This window comes from Podarcis melisellensis (assembly GCF_964234715.1).
Source record: "Podarcis melisellensis genome assembly, chromosome: 6".
In the NCBI taxonomy this organism is placed as follows: domain Eukaryota; kingdom Metazoa; phylum Chordata; class Lepidosauria; order Squamata; family Lacertidae; genus Podarcis; species Podarcis melisellensis.
Window position 1 is genome coordinate 30586649 of NC_138538.1, and position 20484 is coordinate 30607132.

The window sequence follows — 20484 nt, forward strand, 5'->3', positions numbered from 1 at the left end:
AGAAAGGAAAGGAAATCACAGAAAGCATTTCATACATTCTAAAGATTAAACATGTTTAGATCAGAAAATAAGTTCAGGGAAAATGCTTAATACAACATAATTCAGGGCCAGCTGTTCTCTGCAGTTTCCGCCTAAGCATTCTTTGCACACCAATATATAATTACTCTAGCTCTGAAACAAACATTTATCTTGGTACACCCAAAGGCAGTTACCATTGCATTAGTAACAACAGAAATTGAAACGAAGACAAAATCATGACAAAATATATAACCTGTCCCTAAATGCATAAGGCACTATGAACGTTAGTGCATTAACACTTCCTTTTAAAATAAAATTTAGGAATACTAAATAAATTAGGATAAAATCTTTCTTTATCCAGTGCTCAGTATTTTATGGGGCAAACTGTCAAATTCCCCTCTCATTCAGTAACTTAGTAACAAGCTTGTCTATTAATTGAAGGAGTTGGGTTATTGATTAATTTGGTTCCTGAATCAAACTTCTGTTACATCACAAGCCAAACAGCCATTTGTACTGTCTCTTTTCTCTGTGTTGTTTTATAGATCTTAGGCATTTCCTCTGCATTCATAAATATAAAAATTCTTTCCACTAAGCTACAGCCTGTCAAAATAAACCACAGCTCTGGACAGTTTGCTACTGGGGAACTTCCTGAGCAAGACAAAATCAAAATATAACACCCAATGGCATTCAGGCATTTGATCAAAGCATGCCAACTTTGTATGATCCAGGTTTGATGAGAGCCGAAGGATATTTGAAGAGTGAGACCCAATTCAGATTGGGGCCACCTTCTTCTGCACTTGTGAATTTCCACCTGGCATTTTAATTTGCACAAGTTGCGTAATGTGAGCAAGGCGTCTCAGTAAGTACACTCAGAGCCTCAGAGAACAGTAATGTTGTGGGCCAAGATCCACAAGCTCCTGGATTACAAATCACATTGTTCAAGCACGTTGAACTGCCAGATGAACTGCAAAGAGGGAGTGCAAAAGAACTTCTCAACCAGCTTTGAATATTTCTCCACTTTACAACTAGGATTTAGGTATCTCTATAAGCAGAACAAAAGAGTGATGTGGTTACTCAAAGGCAGGTCTCTTTAACTCATTTTAGTTGAGAATGTGCTCCACACTTTTAATAGATCCAGAAAGCAATGTGCTCGCCACTTTCTAGGCAATTCACACATTCATGTTAATTATTCCTAAAATCAAAAATATTAACATCTGGATATGCCCCCTACACACCACACCAAACCAAGTGCTTCCAATTTAGTAATTATTCTTGTTCTTGTTCCAATTATGTCCTCCTTTTAGTAAATGAAAAAGCTTTTCCTTTACTTAAATATACTCTTGATTGAGAGCCTCCAGATGGTATATGAAAAAGCTAGATACAACATGATACGTCACCTAGCAAACATAAGCATTCCTTGTTAATGACTTACCACACCAGTGGGGCAATATGTGTGCTAAATGCAAACATTTGGAAAATAAAGAGCAGTTCAAACAAAGCCTGGCTTAGAAGGATAAAAATGAAGGCTTTGTCACTTAAGTTTTGCAGATGAGACAGTGACTTAATTAAGATTCACATTTACTTATTTGTGTCTTAACAGAGATTGGTAGAGTGGGAATACTCATTAAAGTACCTTGAAGTGGCCTCTCATGGATGAAGCTGTCTCCCACCTTAAGAGATCCTTTAAGGTGAATATATTGCTTTAGAAGTTATTTTGCAGAAGAGAAATAAAAAGGTGAGCCTATCGTTTTCAATTCTCCAGCTAATCTAAATACCGGATTTAGCTTACAGCTGCAAGCTTCTCCTTGCTCATGAGAAAAAACAGGACAATTTGGAAACAAAGCCTGCTAAGCCATGCATTGCAAACTTATCAGCTTCTCCCTTCATCACTGTACATCATTCCTGTGGGATAACCAGCCTCATATAACCAACATGCTTAAGTCTAATTAATGCATGAACAGGTTAAAGCCATACAGGAGTAAGCTGTCCTGTGAGGCTGAGCTCACCCTGGGAGGTACTATAATCAAGCCTTTGTTCCCTTTTAGTCTACCTGAGAAGCTCAACATGCGAGGAGGTCTGAGCTGGTTGTTCCAAGCTCAGGCTGCATGGCTCTCTCACCACTGAAACCAAGTCAAGTTTTCCTGCCGGTGCAACTTATTCTGATTCTGTATAGAAAAGCACATGAATCTGACCTTTGGGGAGTTTGTAAGTTTATCATTTTTAACTTACCATATGGTCTTTTGCTGGGGAAAATCAAAACTTTGGAAAGATATTGGAAGGGCGTATTTTAAAGGTCTAACAACCTATACTTCCATGCTTTACTTTGCTGCATATTTTGTGATTTTTAATCTCTGTTGGGGTTCTCTCACCAAAGAGTACTTGCCCCAAACTTTGCTTTTGGCATCCAGGAATTTTCTTTTTATACCTATTTTTTACTTGCAACCAAGAATTCCAAGGTTTCAGCAGCTGTGTTTGTAACCCTTCAGAATGCTTATGGATTTGCTTTTGTAGGTGAACTCTGTACAGACAACTGATTATAAGAAGGAAACATTCTGCGTTGTCCCTTGCAAATAAGGTAAAATTACACGTGCAATACACCAGTACCTGTAATTCTTAAACAGTAATCCAAGGACCATGAATGGTGTGCTCAAGATGGACTGCTCTAAAATCACAAGGGAAATTAAATAAAAATGCTGATATGCCAGAGGTTTATTTGCTGTTTCTACAATAGCTGCTTGTACAGTATTTATGAAATGGAATGTTTCAGAAACGCATACCCAGTAGGTTAGTTCTGACACACTTTTGCTACAAATTAAAAAATTGTCCTTTGCACTGCCATGCCAACAGCAAGTTGCAATCTATGGATTAACAAAGGGTAACCAGTGACTTGAAGCCTTGCTTGCAAGGTTCAAGAAGTATTTGGATGGTTGCTTTGGAAACAGAATGCAGACTAGGAATGTGTTCTGCATGAGGCCACTTTGGACACTGTCTGGAAAGTGCAGCTGGCCCAAACCAAACTGTGAGATTGTTAACTGGGCCTGGGCTATGTGACCATATGACGCCAGTGCTTCACTAACTGCTCTAGTTTCTACTTCATTTCTGGGCCCAAGATTAAAGCGCTGGTTTTCGCCTTAAAAGCCCTGAAGAAATTGGGACTAGGATACCTGAAATACCATTTTTTTTAATCCACATCATGAGATCCTCTTTAGGTTCTGTTCCAGAAGCACTTCCCAAGTGAAGTAAAATGAGCGAGTACTAAGATGAGGGCCTTCTTGGTGGTGGTGCCCTGGTGCTGAAATTGTCACCTCCCCCCTCACACACAAAAGCCTTATTGTTATGAATCATGCTTGGTGTTCTGTGTCTTTTTGTCAGCTGTCTTTACGCTTCTTTCTGATGGAAGTATTTTATGCTGCTAATTGTATTTTTATAAGATAGTGTTGTTTTTTAATATTGTGTGCATTCCAGAGAGCCAGTATTATATAAATATAGAAAGTGATGGTAATAACAACAGACAAATCTCCCATTTGATGCAGCAGGGCAATTGTTATTCTTACGAGAAACCTCAATGGCATTTGTGGCTTTTCAGTGTATCCTACGTATTTTGAAAATGTTTTGGTGATATCGAGGATGTGCAAACCTAGCTATACTTCTCCATTCTCTTCATCTCACACTCAGTTGTTTTGGTTTAAATACACAATATAGTCCCATCAGAGAAGCACAGTAGACTTCTATTTCAGAAGTATTTTAAGCAGACACCCACATGGCAGCAGAAATGCAAGAAGATCTGCAAACAAAATTTACTACAAACAGTGCTATACAATATAGCTCCTACAACATCCTCAAGTAAGTAACAAGCAGTATAGTGGGTTGGGAAGTAAAAAAGGGTGCACACATACATCCAGATTTGCTTTTTTGGGAACAGGCTGTTGTAAAACAAATGAAGAGCTACAGATGGATTAACATTTAAAGATGGGTTCCTAAATTAGACATCTAACCTTTGCAGTCAACCCAAGTTCCTAAAAAACCCAACCCTATAATGAAGGGGAAAGCAGGACTAACGTAAGAAAAACATTTAAAATGAGAGAACCTAGAAATCTAGATAGTGCTATTTTGGAGACATAGTCTTGCCTAGATATACCTAGGAAGAAGCTAATGAAGGTTCTTTTGTGTTTTATTGCCAGAGATAATAAATAGGTTTTTTTTTTTACATGAAAATGTCTTTTAAAATACACAGGCATAAAAAAAAAAAAACTGGTTCAAAGATTACAGTAGTCAAATTAACAGATTGGAAGGGGGGTGGGCAGAATCTTATAATGCTTCACTAAGTGATAAAGCTCCCAAAGAATGTGGCTCAGATTCCAAGGATATACAGTACAGTGGTACCTCTGGTTATGAACGCCTCGAGTTACGTTTTTTCAGGTCTCGGAGGCCTTGCCGCTGCCTGGAGCCAAGCCCAGACATCCGCAGGACCTACGGAGGCTCTGCGATCAGCCTCCAGCCATGGAGCTCTTGGAGGCCTCCACGAATGCCAAGAACCAGGCCCCGACATCTGCAGGATGCCCAGTAGGTCGCATCCCAACCCCAAAGTTAGGTAAGGAACACTTATCTAACGAAGACCAAGAGCAGTGAAGCTGTTAAGAAAACAAAGATGAGCCTGAGCCGAAAAGCCCTTCGCCAGCCCTTGCCCCCCCCACCAACTGTAGCAAGATGAGTGGCACCTAGCCAGCTAAGCCCACCTACACTGGGGGGAGGTGGAAAATTTTGGGATTCTGCAAGGGATTCTGGGATGTGTTTATGTGAGTCTGCCCTGTGCCTTTGTCTCTGCTTTGCTCCTTCGTTTGGGGGACTTCTGGGGGACTCTGCCTTTTGCCATTGTTTTGGGGATCGTGTGGAGCCCAGTTCAGCTACTGGTTGATTGTGTGACTGCAGAAATGGATAAAAGCCCCTCATCCAAACAATGATTATCATCAGTGCACGTAAGGGGGGGAAATGTTAATTTTTTCATCTACAATACTGTCTTATTTATTTTATGGTACAGTACATTGTTTATTCCCTTCATTTTATAGATCAATGGTCTCGTTAGACAGTAAAATTTGTGTTAAACTGCTGTTTTAGGGGGTGTTTGTCATCATCTGGAACGGATCAATCCACTTTTCCATTACTTTCAATGGGAAAGTGCACTTCAGCTTAAGAACGGACTTCCGGAGCCAATTAAGTACTTAACCTGAGGTACCATAATGTTTCAAACTGGTGGAACTAGTGAACACCTGTCTTTCAGTTTCTAGAATTTATCCTTTACTGTGATCCAACGCTGGTGCTTATTCTCTTAGTAAGAGACAAGATGTAAGGGCACAATCTTCTCATCCAGTATATTAGCAGTGTTCTAAATATGCTGCCATATAATATAGCAAAACATCTAACCTGCGTCTGCTTTCATTTGGATCCCCTGGTCAAGTCTTGTCCCTTTCCCGGAACAATAAATATATGAACACTGAGATTTAAGAAAGGCTGCTCCAAGAAGGTCTTCAAATTTGTGCTCTCTCTGAACACTTTATTTCGCCATACAACTTTACCAGCTGCTATGGTCAGTTCCTAGAGGAAAACAAATTCTATTTCCAACATCATGATACTCTCTGTCTGGATTTTCTGCCAAAACCAGGAAAAGCTATAATTTGAAACCCCTAAAGCAAGCAATTATATATATGCCCACACTTATCATGCACATTGTCAGGAAAATTACAGAGAAACCATGGTAAATATAACTGCAGCCAGTTTCACAAAGTGTCTGTTGCCTTTGTAAATAGGTATCATCAAAATACACCAGAGTCTGTTTAGTTAGGCATATATATATTCCTGTTCTGCAAAAATATAGAATAAATACTGTTAACTAGAACAAGGGTAGCCAACCTTTCTTCAGCCAGCCCTACAAGAGCCTCATGGCATGGCAGACCCACAAACCCAGACATACTGAGGACCTGACCAAATAGGGATATGGCAGCTCAGGAGGAGGACACACACACACACACACACACACAGAGAGAGAGAGAGAGAGAGAGAGAGAGAGAGAGAGAGAGAGAGAGAGAAACTTAGGGAATGGAAAGATTTGCATTCCCATTGTTGTTCTGGACTGCGCAGAGAGACTGAAATCTCTATGCTGCGGTAAGGAACCTGTGGCCCTCCAGATACTGGATTCTATTTCCTTGACGACTGGACATGGGGATCGTGGCTGATGGGAACTAGAGTCCAACAACTTCTGGAGAATCACAGGTTTCCAATCATAGCTCTGTGATCACAATAGCACAATGATGGGCCTTGACAATGCCAACTTCACTACACACAAGTACAACCTGGTGACATTATAATTAATAATAAATTTATAATCAATACCCAGCTATCTAAGGCAATTGTAAGGCAAAATAGTCCTATTTCACATAAGGAGAAAAGATATATGCAGGAGAACTGTGTCCTTGATCCCGCGAAGCAAACCAATACAGAAGCTTATTCCTATGCAACTGTACATCTTTGAATAACCAATACACTCTAACCTCTGTTTATGTAACCCTCTGGTTATGTAAACTTTGGGATGCGCGCATGACAAACCTGGAAGTATTTTACTGGGTTTCGCCCCGCACGCATGCGCAGAAGCGATCCTCAGGTTGCGGAAACCTCGAGATCCAACCTGACCTCTGAAACGGATCCCATCCACAACCGGAGGTACCACTGTACAACTTATCTGCAGGGCTGATTACAGAATAACTGAATGAAGTGCACTAAGGGGTATATTTGCAGTAAGATATTCACATACTGTGTCCAATAGGCATAAATTAATTAAACACAACTACTTTGTGGCACTGCGGGTTAAACCACAGAGCCTAGGACTTGCCAATCAGAAGGCGGTTCGAATCCCCGCAATGGGGTGAGCTCCCGTTGTTCAGTCCCTGCTCCTGCCAACCTAGCAGTTTGAAAGCACATCAAGTGCAAGTAGATAAATAGGTACCGCTCCGGCAGGAAGGTAAACGGCATTTCCATGCGCTGCTCTGGTTCGCCAGAAGCGGCTTAGTCATGCTGGCCACATGACGTGGAAGCTGTACGCCGGCTCCCTTGGCCAGTAAAGCGAGATGAGCGCCGCAACCCCAGAGTCGGTCACGACTGGACCTAATGGTCAGGGGTCCCTTTACCTTTACTTTGTCCTACACTGCAAAAAGATGTAAGGGCAGAAAACAAGTGTATATTTTCTGTGGGGTCTGTGAATACTATGCAGAGTAAGCACTGAAAATATACGTTGATTTCTGTCCTTGTCTCCTTTAATCAACTTCTGAACTGAAAGCTCTTGGGCGGAGTGGGGTTTTTTACAAGGTAAGGCACACAGCATAGTGCCTTACAGTCACCTCTCCTTCAACTTTTGAAGACCAGGATTCACACAAGAGCCTAAGTAATAAGAAAAACAGAGGGAAATGCAGCCAGATTCACAAACAACCAATCCTTAGTTTAATTGCATGTTGTTATGAGCACAAGCTCTAGAAGCCCCAGGGTATGTCTCTGGGCTGACGGCTTCACAAAGCCTGGGACCTGCTCCAGAGCTGGATTTTTGAAATGCTGTACTCCCCTTGAAATTTAAAAGTTAATATCCTGGGCCTTTCTTGCTTAACACAGGGAAGATTAGAATAGAAAATATACAGCATATGCTACAATACCTCAAAGAGACATTTATAGGAAAATACTTTCCAGCCTGGATCACAAGAAAACTTTGGGAAATGACCACTGGTTTCATATACATAATATATAGTACTTTTGGTTGTATGAACATTTTTAATAATATGCTAGTCACTTTTACTTGCACGAGGTATTTAATGCAAACATTAAGAAATGGTTTCTACTATCAGCAAGTGGTACATTGCACTCTACCACTCTGCTTCAGAGTGCAATCTTATGTGTAGCTACTTGGAAATAAATCCTATTGGGTTCAGTGAGGCTTATCCCAAGTGTGAATAGGATTTCAGGCTGTGTCCTTTTAACGTGGTCAGCATAGGCTAATGTAATCAGCTTCCTAGGGGGTGGGGGATAGAATCAGAATCTTTATACTTGGACATATTTGCCTAGTTCTAATGATTTCAGAATGCTTCATTCCTCAACTGCTGGGCCTTGTTCTACCTGCCTAACTAAACTGTAGCTGATTATTTGGGACACAGAAAAGGGTTCCCAGAAAACTGTGGATTTCACAGAATTATAGATTTGTAGAGTTGGAAGGTACCACAAGGGTTATCCAACCCCCTGCAATTCAGGAATCATTTTGCCCAACTTTGTTTTATTTAATTACTGATTCTAGATTCTCCTGCCTTATATTGGATGTGCCTCACTTTGATGTCACTGAATGTCTCCAAAGTAGTATGTGTACCAGTGCTTACTACAGAATTCCATTTAAACATCAGTTTGTTCTTCATTAACCTGATATATTTATATTTGTACATTTTGATACACAGGTGCTTCCCTGTCTTCAGAGTTCTGGGCTCCAACTTTCAACATTTCTTCTAAAATAAAAGTTGAATTTGCACAATGGCACCTCTGAACACCAACAACTACGATGCTACATGGTGATGAAAGAGATGAGAGAGAAAGGTCTTGTTGCCTTTTGTCCTGGCTCTTTTGGTCTGATTTCCTTTCCTGGCTTATGAACCCTGCAGCCTGCCTAATCCTCAAATTAGTGTCTGATCATCCTTGTCATACAAATGTGATGCTGAATAGGACCAGGGTCTCTGAGTTTGATTTCCTAAATAAAGTGGTCAACATGCACACATCCACAAACCCACTAAAAACAAACAAATCTACAAAATGCAGGCCAGTGTTACGCACAAAGAATAGGTGCAATGCCAAATAGTGTCTGCAGGGAAAATAGATCACTTAAAGCAAAGCTTGCCAGCCTGACCATCTTTGTCTGCCTCCACTTTTGAAGCCAGAACTGGGACAGGGAGCCTACTAAAGGAATTTCATCTGCCGATTAAAACCTTGAGCTGGTGCAATACCGAAGTTTTTTCCAGATTACTGTTATTGTCTGAGGCCTTAGCATGTGTTTTGTATGACTATGATTCTTCAGGTAGGTATTACTAGAAGGTTTAACAGAAACACCAGTAGCAAATTTTGGAACAAACAGGATTAACACTGAAGGAATTATTTGAGCATCAAGATCTCCGCACATTATAGACATAAGGACATGCACAGAGAAGCTTACCTTCCTGGCAAATGAAATTTCTGCCATTCGCTAATTTTCAAAACTTGGGGGCAAAAGCTCTACAGAAAAGGAAAAATGCTGCCAGAAGGGATTAGGCAAAGAACAAAACCACTATCATCAAACTGCAGAATGTCTCCTTTCTTTCCCCTCCCACCACCTCTGTGGGAGATGATTTAAGGGGGGAAATCAGCAACAGAACTCAACAGAAAACACACACACACACACACACACACACACACACACACGTAAATGAACTGACCTTTGTGTCTCCTGACCTTGGCTCCAACTCCCTTTTGCTTCTTATCTTGAAAGGATTGCCCTTGTGGTTCCTGATCCTGCCTCCCACTGACCACACCTTCCCACACCCCTCCAGTTTCTGGTCCTAGTCTATTCATCCAGAATCTCCTAAGGGGTTTTGTGGATCTTACTCTCTCACTCTTACTCCTGCACATTAAATATAAATATCACACTGGCCCTGGCAAAGCTCATTTCCCTGGCCCAGTCCTGAGGAATGTGTCCAGAATCCTAGTTCAACTGGAACAGAGAAGGTATGCTTAGAACTCCCCCCCCCCCCCGCCAACAGCAGCAAGCGAGACTCAGCACTGAATGGAAAGGTAACAGGCCAGAGTCTGACTGAAGCAAATAAAGTTCCATCAGAATTCCTGGAATACTGGATAGTGGCCAGGGGCTTGATGTCCTTCCACTGCTGTCACGCTCCTCTGAACTGCTGGAAGGTGAACAGCTGCTAAATGCTACTCATCATGCACAAACAATATCCTTATTTTGAGAACACAGATGTGCCCATAATTCTTTAGTAGCATTCAGGAGATTCTGATCAAGGCAGGTTGCTGTTATTTGAATCTAGACAATCTGGGTCTTTGTCATTTGGAGCTGCTGTTTCAAGTGTTTGTATGGAGGGCAGCATCTAGTGACCATTGCCTGCTTGTTTGGAATCCTAGCCAAGCAGGTTAGGAACCATCCAGACATAACCTCAAAAACTGCTCAGGTGATTTGGCATCAGGCCCTGTCACTCAGCTGCAATGTGAATGAGACTGTAAGGGATACAACTGAATTTTATAAATAGATTTTCTGTGCTGGACAAGCTGCTTGTGTAATTAGTTAAACCTTCCAAGTCTCTACACAGCTGCAAACTATTTTGACCATCACAGATTGTATTACAGTGCAGCGTGTGCTCTGAACAACAACAAGGAGTGTGAACACAGGACCCATTGCCATCTCCGTCGGGAACAAAAGTAGGGACGTTATAGGAAACAACCGTCAGCATTTTATCCATCATTACAAAAGCTGTTATGCACCTTGCATAAATGCAACACTGTACACTAAAAATATGACTTAACAACACCATACATAATGCAACACACATTTAAATGTCAAGGCAAGCTACCACTAGGCTAGACACAAGCTATTAGCTCCTCCCTGCAGAGACAAAATGAGGGTACACAGCTGAGAGTGCATGCTTTTCAGGCAAGTCATAGACAACAGAAAGCTGCCATATATTAAATTGGACTGTTGGTCCACCTAGCTCAGTATTGTCTGCACTGATTGGCTGGAGCTCTCCAGAGTTTCAGAGACAGGGCTTTTCTAACCTACTAGGAAATACCAGGCCTGAATTTGGCTTCTTTTGCCGGCAAAGCATGCACTCAACTCACTGAGATATATATGTGGCTTTTGTAAGTCACTTTGAGACCTTTGTGGTATAAAGCAATTAATAAATAAAATAATGATAATAATAAACCTGGTAACTTTTGTAAAAGCATTATGTTAGTTGCTGTGATATCACTGTGAAATAAAATCCACCCCCTTTTCCCCAGTGTTTTCAGGAGGGAGTTTGATTGGAAAATATGGGGAACTTGACCAATAAAAAACAGGCAAAGGTACATGGTATGTGCACATGGGCAGGAGATGCTGTGCTATGACTGCCCAAGATAAGAGAAGGCCAGACAGATTTAGCACCCCTGAATATTCAAGCCAAAGCTCACTCACTTTCAAATAATGAAGGAAGAGTTCTCTGGATGGAAACAGGGGCACTTAAAAAGTGATACGTCTCCTGGGTGCAGGACCAGATCACGGACAAATATTTCCTGAACTATTGGCAGGGCTGGATAAAGTCATTATAGGTGAAAAACAACTTTCAAATGGTTAGAGTATTAGGCCAGGACTGAAAGACCCAGGCTGAAATTCCCTCCTAAGCACACAGCTCACTTGGTGACCTTGAGACAGCACTGGCAGAGGAAGGGGGTGTGTGGTGGGTGCAACCCGCCCTAGGTGTAATCCCTGAGGGGGGGTGACATTGCCGCCACGCCCCCAGTACATTCGCCGTGGGAGGCGCCCCCTGGGATGCTCGCCACGCCCCCGGGTGCACAGCATGTATGCCGCTCCGGGTGCCAGAGCAGCTAGCTCCGCCTCTGTGAGAAAGTACTACTTCCTAAGCTACGTTAGAGGTTTTTTGTGAGGAAAAACCAGAGGGGGGAAACTATATACGCTGCCTTCGAATCCTTGGAGGAAATGCGGGGTTTAAGTGTGGTAAATAAATTAAAAATGAGCAGTAAACCTGATTTTACGGCCATCTTATATCAACGATAAACATTACAAACTGGGCTGCTTATGTTCTAAAATGCCATATACAGTTTGATGCAGGATTTTAATTATTTACAGTGTCAGCTTTTGTTTTTGTTTTTTAAACCTACCTTTAAATTTATGGAAGTAAACCTGGAAAAAAAGCCTCCTGTGTTTAGAAGACACAGCTTTTATTTCCAGCTTGCCATCCTTTGTATATTCTAATAGTGATTCAGAATATAAAGTCTGGAGTTTCTTTTAATGCAGAGTATGAACTAGGCATGGGTTATTTACTGTAGCATGGCTCTGTCTAATTTGCAGTTGCTCTGCAAGGGACACTATTGTAGCTTTTTTTCCTCCTGATCACCCCACACATTATCCAAATGCCAAAGAGTCAGTTGTTTGCTTCCCTGCCAAAGCCCTCTATTTACCAAACAGATCTTCAAACAAAACAACCACTTTGCATATGCTCCATGCAAAGGCCTGGGACTCAGTCTTGCAGGAAATGTACTTTCCATTCTGGAAGACTTAACTTCAACAGAGTAAAAATTTGCAGCAAGCCAGTTAAAGGACTATGACTCTGAAGTTACATATTCAAGTCCCAGAACAAAACAAAATGTTGTGTGACATTCCTCAGCATCTGCTATCAGCAAATAATAGCCTTCTGCCTTTTTTCTTTCTTTCTGGGATTTTGAAGTTGCCAGTCTTTTATGAGCCAAAAGAGAGAACTCATTGAAAACCTGCAAATAATTGTGTACTTTGGGAAGGATTTGGCTATTTTTCAGGTAGCAAAGTCCACAAGAGACTAGTCATTAAACCTATCAAACAAAGATAAATGTTGTTTTCATTTCAACTTATGTAGTTTCATTTTTCGGGAACTCTCTCAGATTGCAGCTGTCCCTATCCACAGTTGTTTCCCTCTGTCTCTCAAAGCCGAGCACTCTTGAACATATTAGCTGTCCAAGCTTGTTAAGTGTGACTCAACTAAATCACTACAACTCTGGGATAGTGTAGGAATTTGGCGATAAGCCAAACAACAAGGAGAAAACTGCTTAGTCCACAAGGATCCAAAATTACACGTTTCCTTCAACTTCCAATTACTTTGTAAATCCAAATAGAGGCACATTGTGACTTTTGAACAGGGGGAAGAACAACCATTTTCCTGATGCTGCTAACCTACAGAAAGGAAGCCAAATGGCCAACCAAATGAAAAAGTAAAGATCTGTTTACAAAACTGCACTGAATAATGTGACATAAATGTTTGTTCCATAAACAGAGAGTGGTTAATAAATCGGCAAATGAAAGGCACAAGGTGTAGGTCTAGCAAAACATTTTCAAACTATGGGCTTCTTCAGCATTTGCCGTAAACAAACCAATCTAAACATAGTCGGTCATTGTTTATATTGCAGGACACAAACACATAAGTAAAACTGCTACTTTAAAGGCTCGGGTGGAATACCTTGGGGTTTAATTCTGCATCCAGTTTTCAGATATTTTCATTGTGAAAAACAGATCTATTTTCAAACAAGAGCACATTTGATAACTGAGGAGGAGAAGGATAAGAAAAAACATGTGTTGGGGTGAGCAATACTTTTTATCCCACAGCAGGCAAGCACAACACAGCTTGATTGTTGAACAGAGTTAACCGGCAACACAAAGCACCACAGATCAAATTGAAAGTGCCAAGGACATTTGGAGAGGGGCTGTAAACAAGTGTTTATATGCTAATGCTAGAAGCCTCTGAGCCAAGATGGGTGAACCAGAGTGCTTGGTCTTAGAGGATGGCATTGATATAGTGTGAATAACAGGAACCTGGTGGAACAGAGAGAAGCAAAAAAAACCTGCCAGTATCATAATGTCATCATACAAATCTATGGCGTGGCTGTATTTGGAATACTGTGTATAGTTCTGATCGCCCTACCTCAAAAGGGATAATGCAGAGTTGGAAAAGGTTCAGAAAAGGGCAACCAAAATTATCAAGGGGGTGGAGTTACTCCCCTATGAAAAAGATCATAGCATTTTGGGACTTTTTGGTTTAGGGAGAAGGCAAGCAAGAGATGACCTCATAGAAATTTATAAAGTAATGCAGTGTGAAGAAAGTGGGTCGAAAAAAGTTTTTCTCCCTCTCTTCTAAGACTAGAACTTGTGGACACCCAATGAAGATAAATGTTGGAAGATTTGGGACAGATAAAATAAAGTATTTATTCATGCAGTGCATAGCTAAACTACAGATCATGATCCCGCATGAAACAGCGATGGCCATCAACTTGGATTGTTTTAAAAGAGGATTAGACAAACTTATGGAGGATAAAGCTGTCAGAGAGTTGGAAGGGACCTTGAGAATCATCTAGACCCCAAACAATGCAAGAATATGCAGTTGTCCCATACAGGAATCAAACCTGCAACTTGGCGTTATCAGCACCACAATCTAACCAACTGAGCTATCTAGGCTATCAAAGGCTATGAGCTCACTATGGCTCATTCTATCTCCACTGTCAGAGGCAGGGTATGTACCTCTGAATACCAGTTACTGGGAATCCCAAGTCTGAGAGCTGTTGTGCTCAAGTCCTGCCTGCAGTTTTCCCATTGCAGGTTTGGCCACTGTAAGAACAGGATGCTGGACTAGATGGGCCATTGGCAGGCTCTTTTTGTGTTCTTTTGAATTAAAACCTATAATGGGAAAGCTTCCCTTTCTATTATAGAATATGTCGCTTCCATTGATGTCCTCTCAACAACTCACATGACAGAAATATCAAGGCAACAGTGATCAGGCGACTGGATAACATTTACAATTATCGTGTGAAGGACAACACAGATCAATTCCTCCCAGCTTTCTTAAAGGCATTTCTAACCAGAAGATTTCCTTGGTGTCAGCCGTGCCTATTCAGCAAACCCAATATCAATGATGTGCCAACAGGGACTGTGCCAAATCTTGCTGTGCTGATCCTTATTAGTCTAAACTGCAGACCAGGAGATTAGCTGGAACAGCACAGGTGTTCACAAGCCAAAACAACATTTCCCTGCAGATCATGCAAGCCCCCACATATCGGTGCACCTTCATTTTTTGGGACACTGCTTCTAGTTTAAAACTTAAATTATGCAGTACTAGAAGATGTAGCTCATATGTATTATCCCCACTAGGCAACACAAGAGTTCCAAGTGAAAGCTACCAAAACTCTTTCTATGGGTTGCTGCATCACGAAATGAAGAGATAGTAAAGTATGGGCATATTCTCTCTTACAGATTCAAAGCTCCACTCACTGCATAGTGCTGGGCCAATAAATTCATTGCCAGTCTCTCTGCTCCCCTTCCAGCCATTCTCCCTACCCCTGGGACTTAGTTCAAGCACAGACAGAATCAAGCACAAGTGTGTTTAAGTAATGTCTTCATATTTCAGTGCCAGGCTGGAAAACAAACACATTCTATTAAGTCACAGATAGTATCTGCTTAATAAATATTTACCAGTAATTGTCCTGGGTATGGATGCCTAGGGTCCAATTCAGCACTTTATGCAGTCCAAAACTCAGCATCTGAAATATAACTTCTCTCTTGACTGGTTTTCAAACAAGTCTATCCCAGAAGGAATGGAAATGCATTGTATAAAAAGAAAGTGAGTGGCAACAAAGTGTTAGCAGCTGAGGTTATGCTGCATCCGTTAGAATTTCCTGACTGTGTCTTGAATGGCCACTTGCCAAGACAGTTACTGTTCTATTCAGTTGCAGCCATAGCTAGCCAGCTCTGATTCTGAGGAAATGAAATATGGCCCTTTTCAGTTACCTCTAAACAGGGGAGAGTGCACTCTTTTAAATGTTCAGCTACCACTTTAGCAGGCATCACCATTTCACCCAACCTTCTTACAGATCACTGGCTCATCCAACTCTGATACTTGCTGCACAACAATGAACTCTGGCAAATAAAAACTATGCAGCATCAACCTACACCAGGCTTCCTCAACCTCGGCTCTCCAGATGTTTTTAGACTACAATTCCCATCATCCCTGATCACTGGTCCTGCTAGCTAGGGATCATGGGAGTTGTAGGCCAAAAAACATCTGGAGGGCCGAGGCTGAGGAAGCCTGACCTGCACTTTGTCAAGAAAGGCTTGGAGTCCACTAACCACCACAAATTATGACAAAACTCTGGTTATTTGAGATTCTGAGATCATAAAGGTTTGGAGGCAGCAAGGGTCTGTGAGGGTACTTTTAACACATCTTCTGTCCATAAGGACTGTAGGGAAAGGCCTATGAGGGCACGTTGCTAAATTATTAAAACATGTTTTTGTTTTAATTATAAGTTGCATGTCTTTGTTTCTCAATTTCACCCTTTTATTTGGTTATGTATGTATGGTGGTATTTTATGCATTGCGACTTGCTGTTATTTTTTATTGATTATACTTTAGCAATTATTTACTGTAATTGTTAAGAGTAAATTTCTGTGTAATTATTTGCTGATATTTTGAGAGTTAATTTTATTGTGTCCTATTATATTCTAATTGATTGTTGAATATTGCTTTATTTGATATAAGTTGTTTATTTTAAAGTTGCGTTTCTATTAAGATTTTTTTTTATATTGGATCAGATTATTGTAAGGGGTGTGATTTTTGTGATATATTTTGTTGTTGTAAACCGCCTTGTGTATAATAATATAGAAAGGTGGTATATAAATTAAAAGTGAAATGGAATGAAAGGAAATGTTTTCTTATTTCTGTAGTTAACAACTGGGCCAAAAGAGGTTTATTGATGGCCAGCATGATGCTATGGCTAACAGATACATCCAGAGAAACAGGAATATGCAGATGAGATTATACCCAGAGAGATGAATTCTCATAACAGATGTTGCTCTTTAGTAGTTAATCTAATGTAACTAATCTAGGCAAACTAACTAGAAAAAGGTGAACTCCATTGTGAATGGATGAGAGAAACACTGGCTTATCTATTTAGAAACTTTAGATAATGAATATGTACACTGATATATATATATACTCCGTGGTAATTACAGAGGCCACTAACAAATGATAAGGGGTTTCTCTTGTGGGGGTTGGTTAGTCAGCAAATTACTCACTTTTATAATCCTTCCAAACAGCCAATAGTAACCTGCTCTAACATTCAATAGCAGTTTCATAGATGTACATAATATAAAATGGGTAACAACAGGGAGGATAATAGTAGTATTTAGGATGTTAAGGAGGAGGAGAGGAGAATTTGGCAGATCTCAAATGAATAGGTATCAAAAAACGAGCAAGAATATATACTATGAGAAGTACTAGAATATATTTTACTAGAATCATGTTTACAGGGTTCTTTCATGCTAACCATCTGCTCATTTAAGAAGCTACTGTAGGACTCTAAATCTTCCAAACTAACTTGGAATCTGAAAAAGATGCCAAGAACCCGAAATTAGTTTGATATCGGAAGCAGTTATGCTGTTAATTCCATGCATACACTACATCATCATCATCATCATCATCATCATCATTTATACCCCTCTGGGCGGCTTCCAACAAAATATTAAAATACAATAGTCCTTCAGATATGAAAAGCTTCCCTAAACAGGGCTGCCTTCAGATGTCCACCGTGCAAGTGGTACATTCCATGCCACTGCTTCTCTTCTACAGCACCCATGATTCCTTTTTTAAAAAAAAAAATTAGTTGTTTTCCAAACACATAATAAAAACAAACAATAAACAAGACAAAAACATACAAACATATAAACATGTATAATTTCATATTCTTATTTTCCTACACCTTACTTCCCCGACTTCCCCATACCTCCCTTTTGCTGCATCCTTGTTTTACATTTCTTTAGCAACTCCTCCAGTTAACTAATTATTTAATTCACTTTCATTACATTCTTTTTTCTTTAATTTATTGATTACAGCTGCAATTCTCTATTTCTTATTCCTTGACATCTTAACACTCCTCAATTTTACAACAATTTTTAAGATATATCTTAAATTTCTTCCAGTCTTCTTCCACTGTCACTTTCCCCTGGTCACGAATTCTACCGGTCATCTCTGCCAGTCCCATGTAGTCGATCACCTTCGTCTGCCATTCTTCCAGAGTAGGTAGTTCTTGTGTCTTCCAATACTTTGCCAGAAGGATTCTTGCTGCTGTAGTGGCATACATGAAAAACGTCCTATCCTTCCTTGGCACCAATTGGCCAACCATGCCCAGGAGAAAAGCCTCAGGTTTCTTAGGAAAAGTCCACTTAAGGACTTTCTTAATTTCATTATAAATCATTTCCCAAAAGGCTTTAATCCTCGGGCAGGTCCACCAAAGGTGATAGAAGGTACCTTCAGTCTCATTGCATTTCCAACATTTATTATTGGGCAAATGGTAAATTAGCACCCATGATTCCTTGTCCCTATCTCATCATATAGGGGAATAAAATTAAAAGTGGCCAGCTCACGCTTAGGGTACCTAAATGTTACCTAAGGCACATTCTCCTTTGTCCCCCCCGAGACAGGCAGATGCCAACAAGTTTGCTAGCTATGGTGGCTGTCTGATGTAGTTGTTCCTAGCCACTCATCATAATTCAGCATACCACCTTTCTCTGAATCATCAAAGAAAGTCTGGTGTGGGCACATCAAATGTAAAGGAACAGAAGTCCCGCCAAAATAGGCACATGGAACTTTTATATTCACAGGTGCTATAGATTCCAAGCCTGACTTCGCTTACAAACAAAAAGCTATTTTTGGCGACCTTTTAAGGGACTGTATTGAGGCAGCATAACTGCTTATTACTCACATAGGGCCTTCATTTACCCAACCCTTTCTTCCATTCAACTGCTCAACTCTAAATTTCAGACAAAAGACTTCTACATTTTCAAACATGCAAATCAATCAGCTTTAAGCAAACAGGATATTGTATGGCTCCGCAAAGCACCTTTAAAAGAATTCTGGGAAATGTAGCTTACTCTTCACAAAGCTACAATTCCTAGCACCCTTAACACGCTGCCATTTCTAGCATTCTATAAGATAAGTCGTGTGCTTTAGTGTGTACATAGCCTTACATTATATCTGTCTTACTTGGAACATTAGTGTGAATTTTCTTTGGCACAGTATAGATTCATCTTGGAGGGAAGGCAACATTGAGAAAGAAAGCGTCCATAATAGCTGAGGTCAAAGAAAAAAGCTAAGATTGCAGAAGGCAACAACCAATCTTAAACATTATGGAAACATTAAACATTATGGAAAGGGCAGATGGGCAAAAGAACAAGATTCTTCCATCGAGGCAACAAAACAGGACCCTTCAATTAAGCTAGATTAGCATTAAGAATGGTTTAATCTGTCTCAAAGAATGAGACAGATGACCCAATACCCTTACAAGCCCTTTTATTCTATAAATAATCTACAGAAATATAACTAGATCCCAAGGTGTTGTTGCATGCTGTTCTGGAAATAGTGTTTAGCACCAGAGGGCTGCCTGTGAAGAACAAACAAAAACCTTTGCACTTGGAGTTCAAACAAAGTATTTCTATACATAGCAGCAAGATGAAATTAGCCCTTATGCACACCTGGCACAAGAGACAGTCCTGCCAACACGGCTGCAATCACAGCCTAATTTTCATATTTATAAGGAATCTTATTTCTTGTGGTGCATCCATAGACCAGGAAGAACTGGTTTGCCCAAGGTCCACAAAAATAGTCTGACAAACAGCTGTAGAGCAGATTTAATTATGAACCTACACATACCCAGAACAACAATAATTTAAGCAAAGAGTATAAAGTAGAGGACTTCCTGGTGCACTCTCTATCTATACCTGTACACTCAGAAATAATTAAGAAAAATAATTTATTAGTCTAATAAGTTGGCTTCCTCCGTGATTTTGCATTGTATTAGTCTTCTGTTATTCCATTAAGTAGTCAAATTCTAAACAGAAGGGATGACTTCAGACTGTACGGATTGTGGGATTCCAACACATTCAGAATACTTCCCCTGAACTGTGATAGCTGCAGGAGGAATGTAATAGCAAGCTTACAAGACACTCTAGGCCCTTTTACCTTGTTTTGAATGGTGCTGCCCTTAATTTAGCATTTCAGCTGGAAAATCTAGATCAGTGGCTGTCAAACTTTCTTCCCTTTGGACCATTTAAAAACATCTGAGCGTCTTGGTGGACTACTTAATTATTGGTCTTTGTGCTGTAGCAACTGTGTTGTGCACTGTGCTGGATGCTGCATGATTACGCAGAATTACATAGAATTTAAATTTTAATACCATAAAATACAACATAATAAAAGAAACAATAAAAATCAATATAAATATTAATGGATGAACCACAACCACAAATTCAGAGTCACCCTGAACCACCTGAAAGAAGCTTGCAAACCACAGTTTGGGAATCCCTGATCTAGACGACCCTCTACACTGTGACATCTGTGTTTGCATCTTTTCCTCTCTATAATTGAGAGCTGGACATAAATCTAGTCATTTGAGACTGATGCCCCAGTAAAACTTTGCTTCTTTCCCTAAACTTTCATCTACTACATTTAAGAAAACAGTGTCCGAAATCCATAAACAAGGCAAAAGGAACGTAAGTTATCTTTGACTTACTTAAAAAAAGGAGCTTTGAGTTCTCTGTGTGTGCTTTTTGGAGTGGATTGCACCTCTGGGGTGGCATACTGCCCTAAATTTACATTTTCCCTGCTGTGTTAAGCCAAAATAA

General features: G+C 40.3%; 1 protein-coding gene across 4 annotated transcripts in view; it reads right to left on the reverse strand.

The window, feature by feature from the left end:
- The window catches only part of LOC309372779 (rho GTPase-activating protein 39-like), a 91704-nt gene that overhangs the window by 43034 nt on the left and 28186 nt on the right, over positions 1-20484 (reverse strand). The window contains exons 1-2 of one of the 4 annotated variants that reach the window (XM_081916689.1): positions 9504-9830; positions 7407-7446 (exon numbers count right to left, since the gene is read on the reverse strand). The exons of 2 other annotated variants lie outside the window; for them this stretch is intronic. In XM_081916689.1, the coding sequence (XP_081772815.1) occupies positions 7407-7446; positions 9504-9696 (233 nt within the window). In that variant the 5' untranslated portion in view covers positions 9697-9830. Of the gene's footprint in view, positions 1-7406; positions 7447-9503; positions 9831-20484 lie in introns of those variants that run through there. One more of the 4 variants, XM_081916691.1, reaches the window with a different exon arrangement.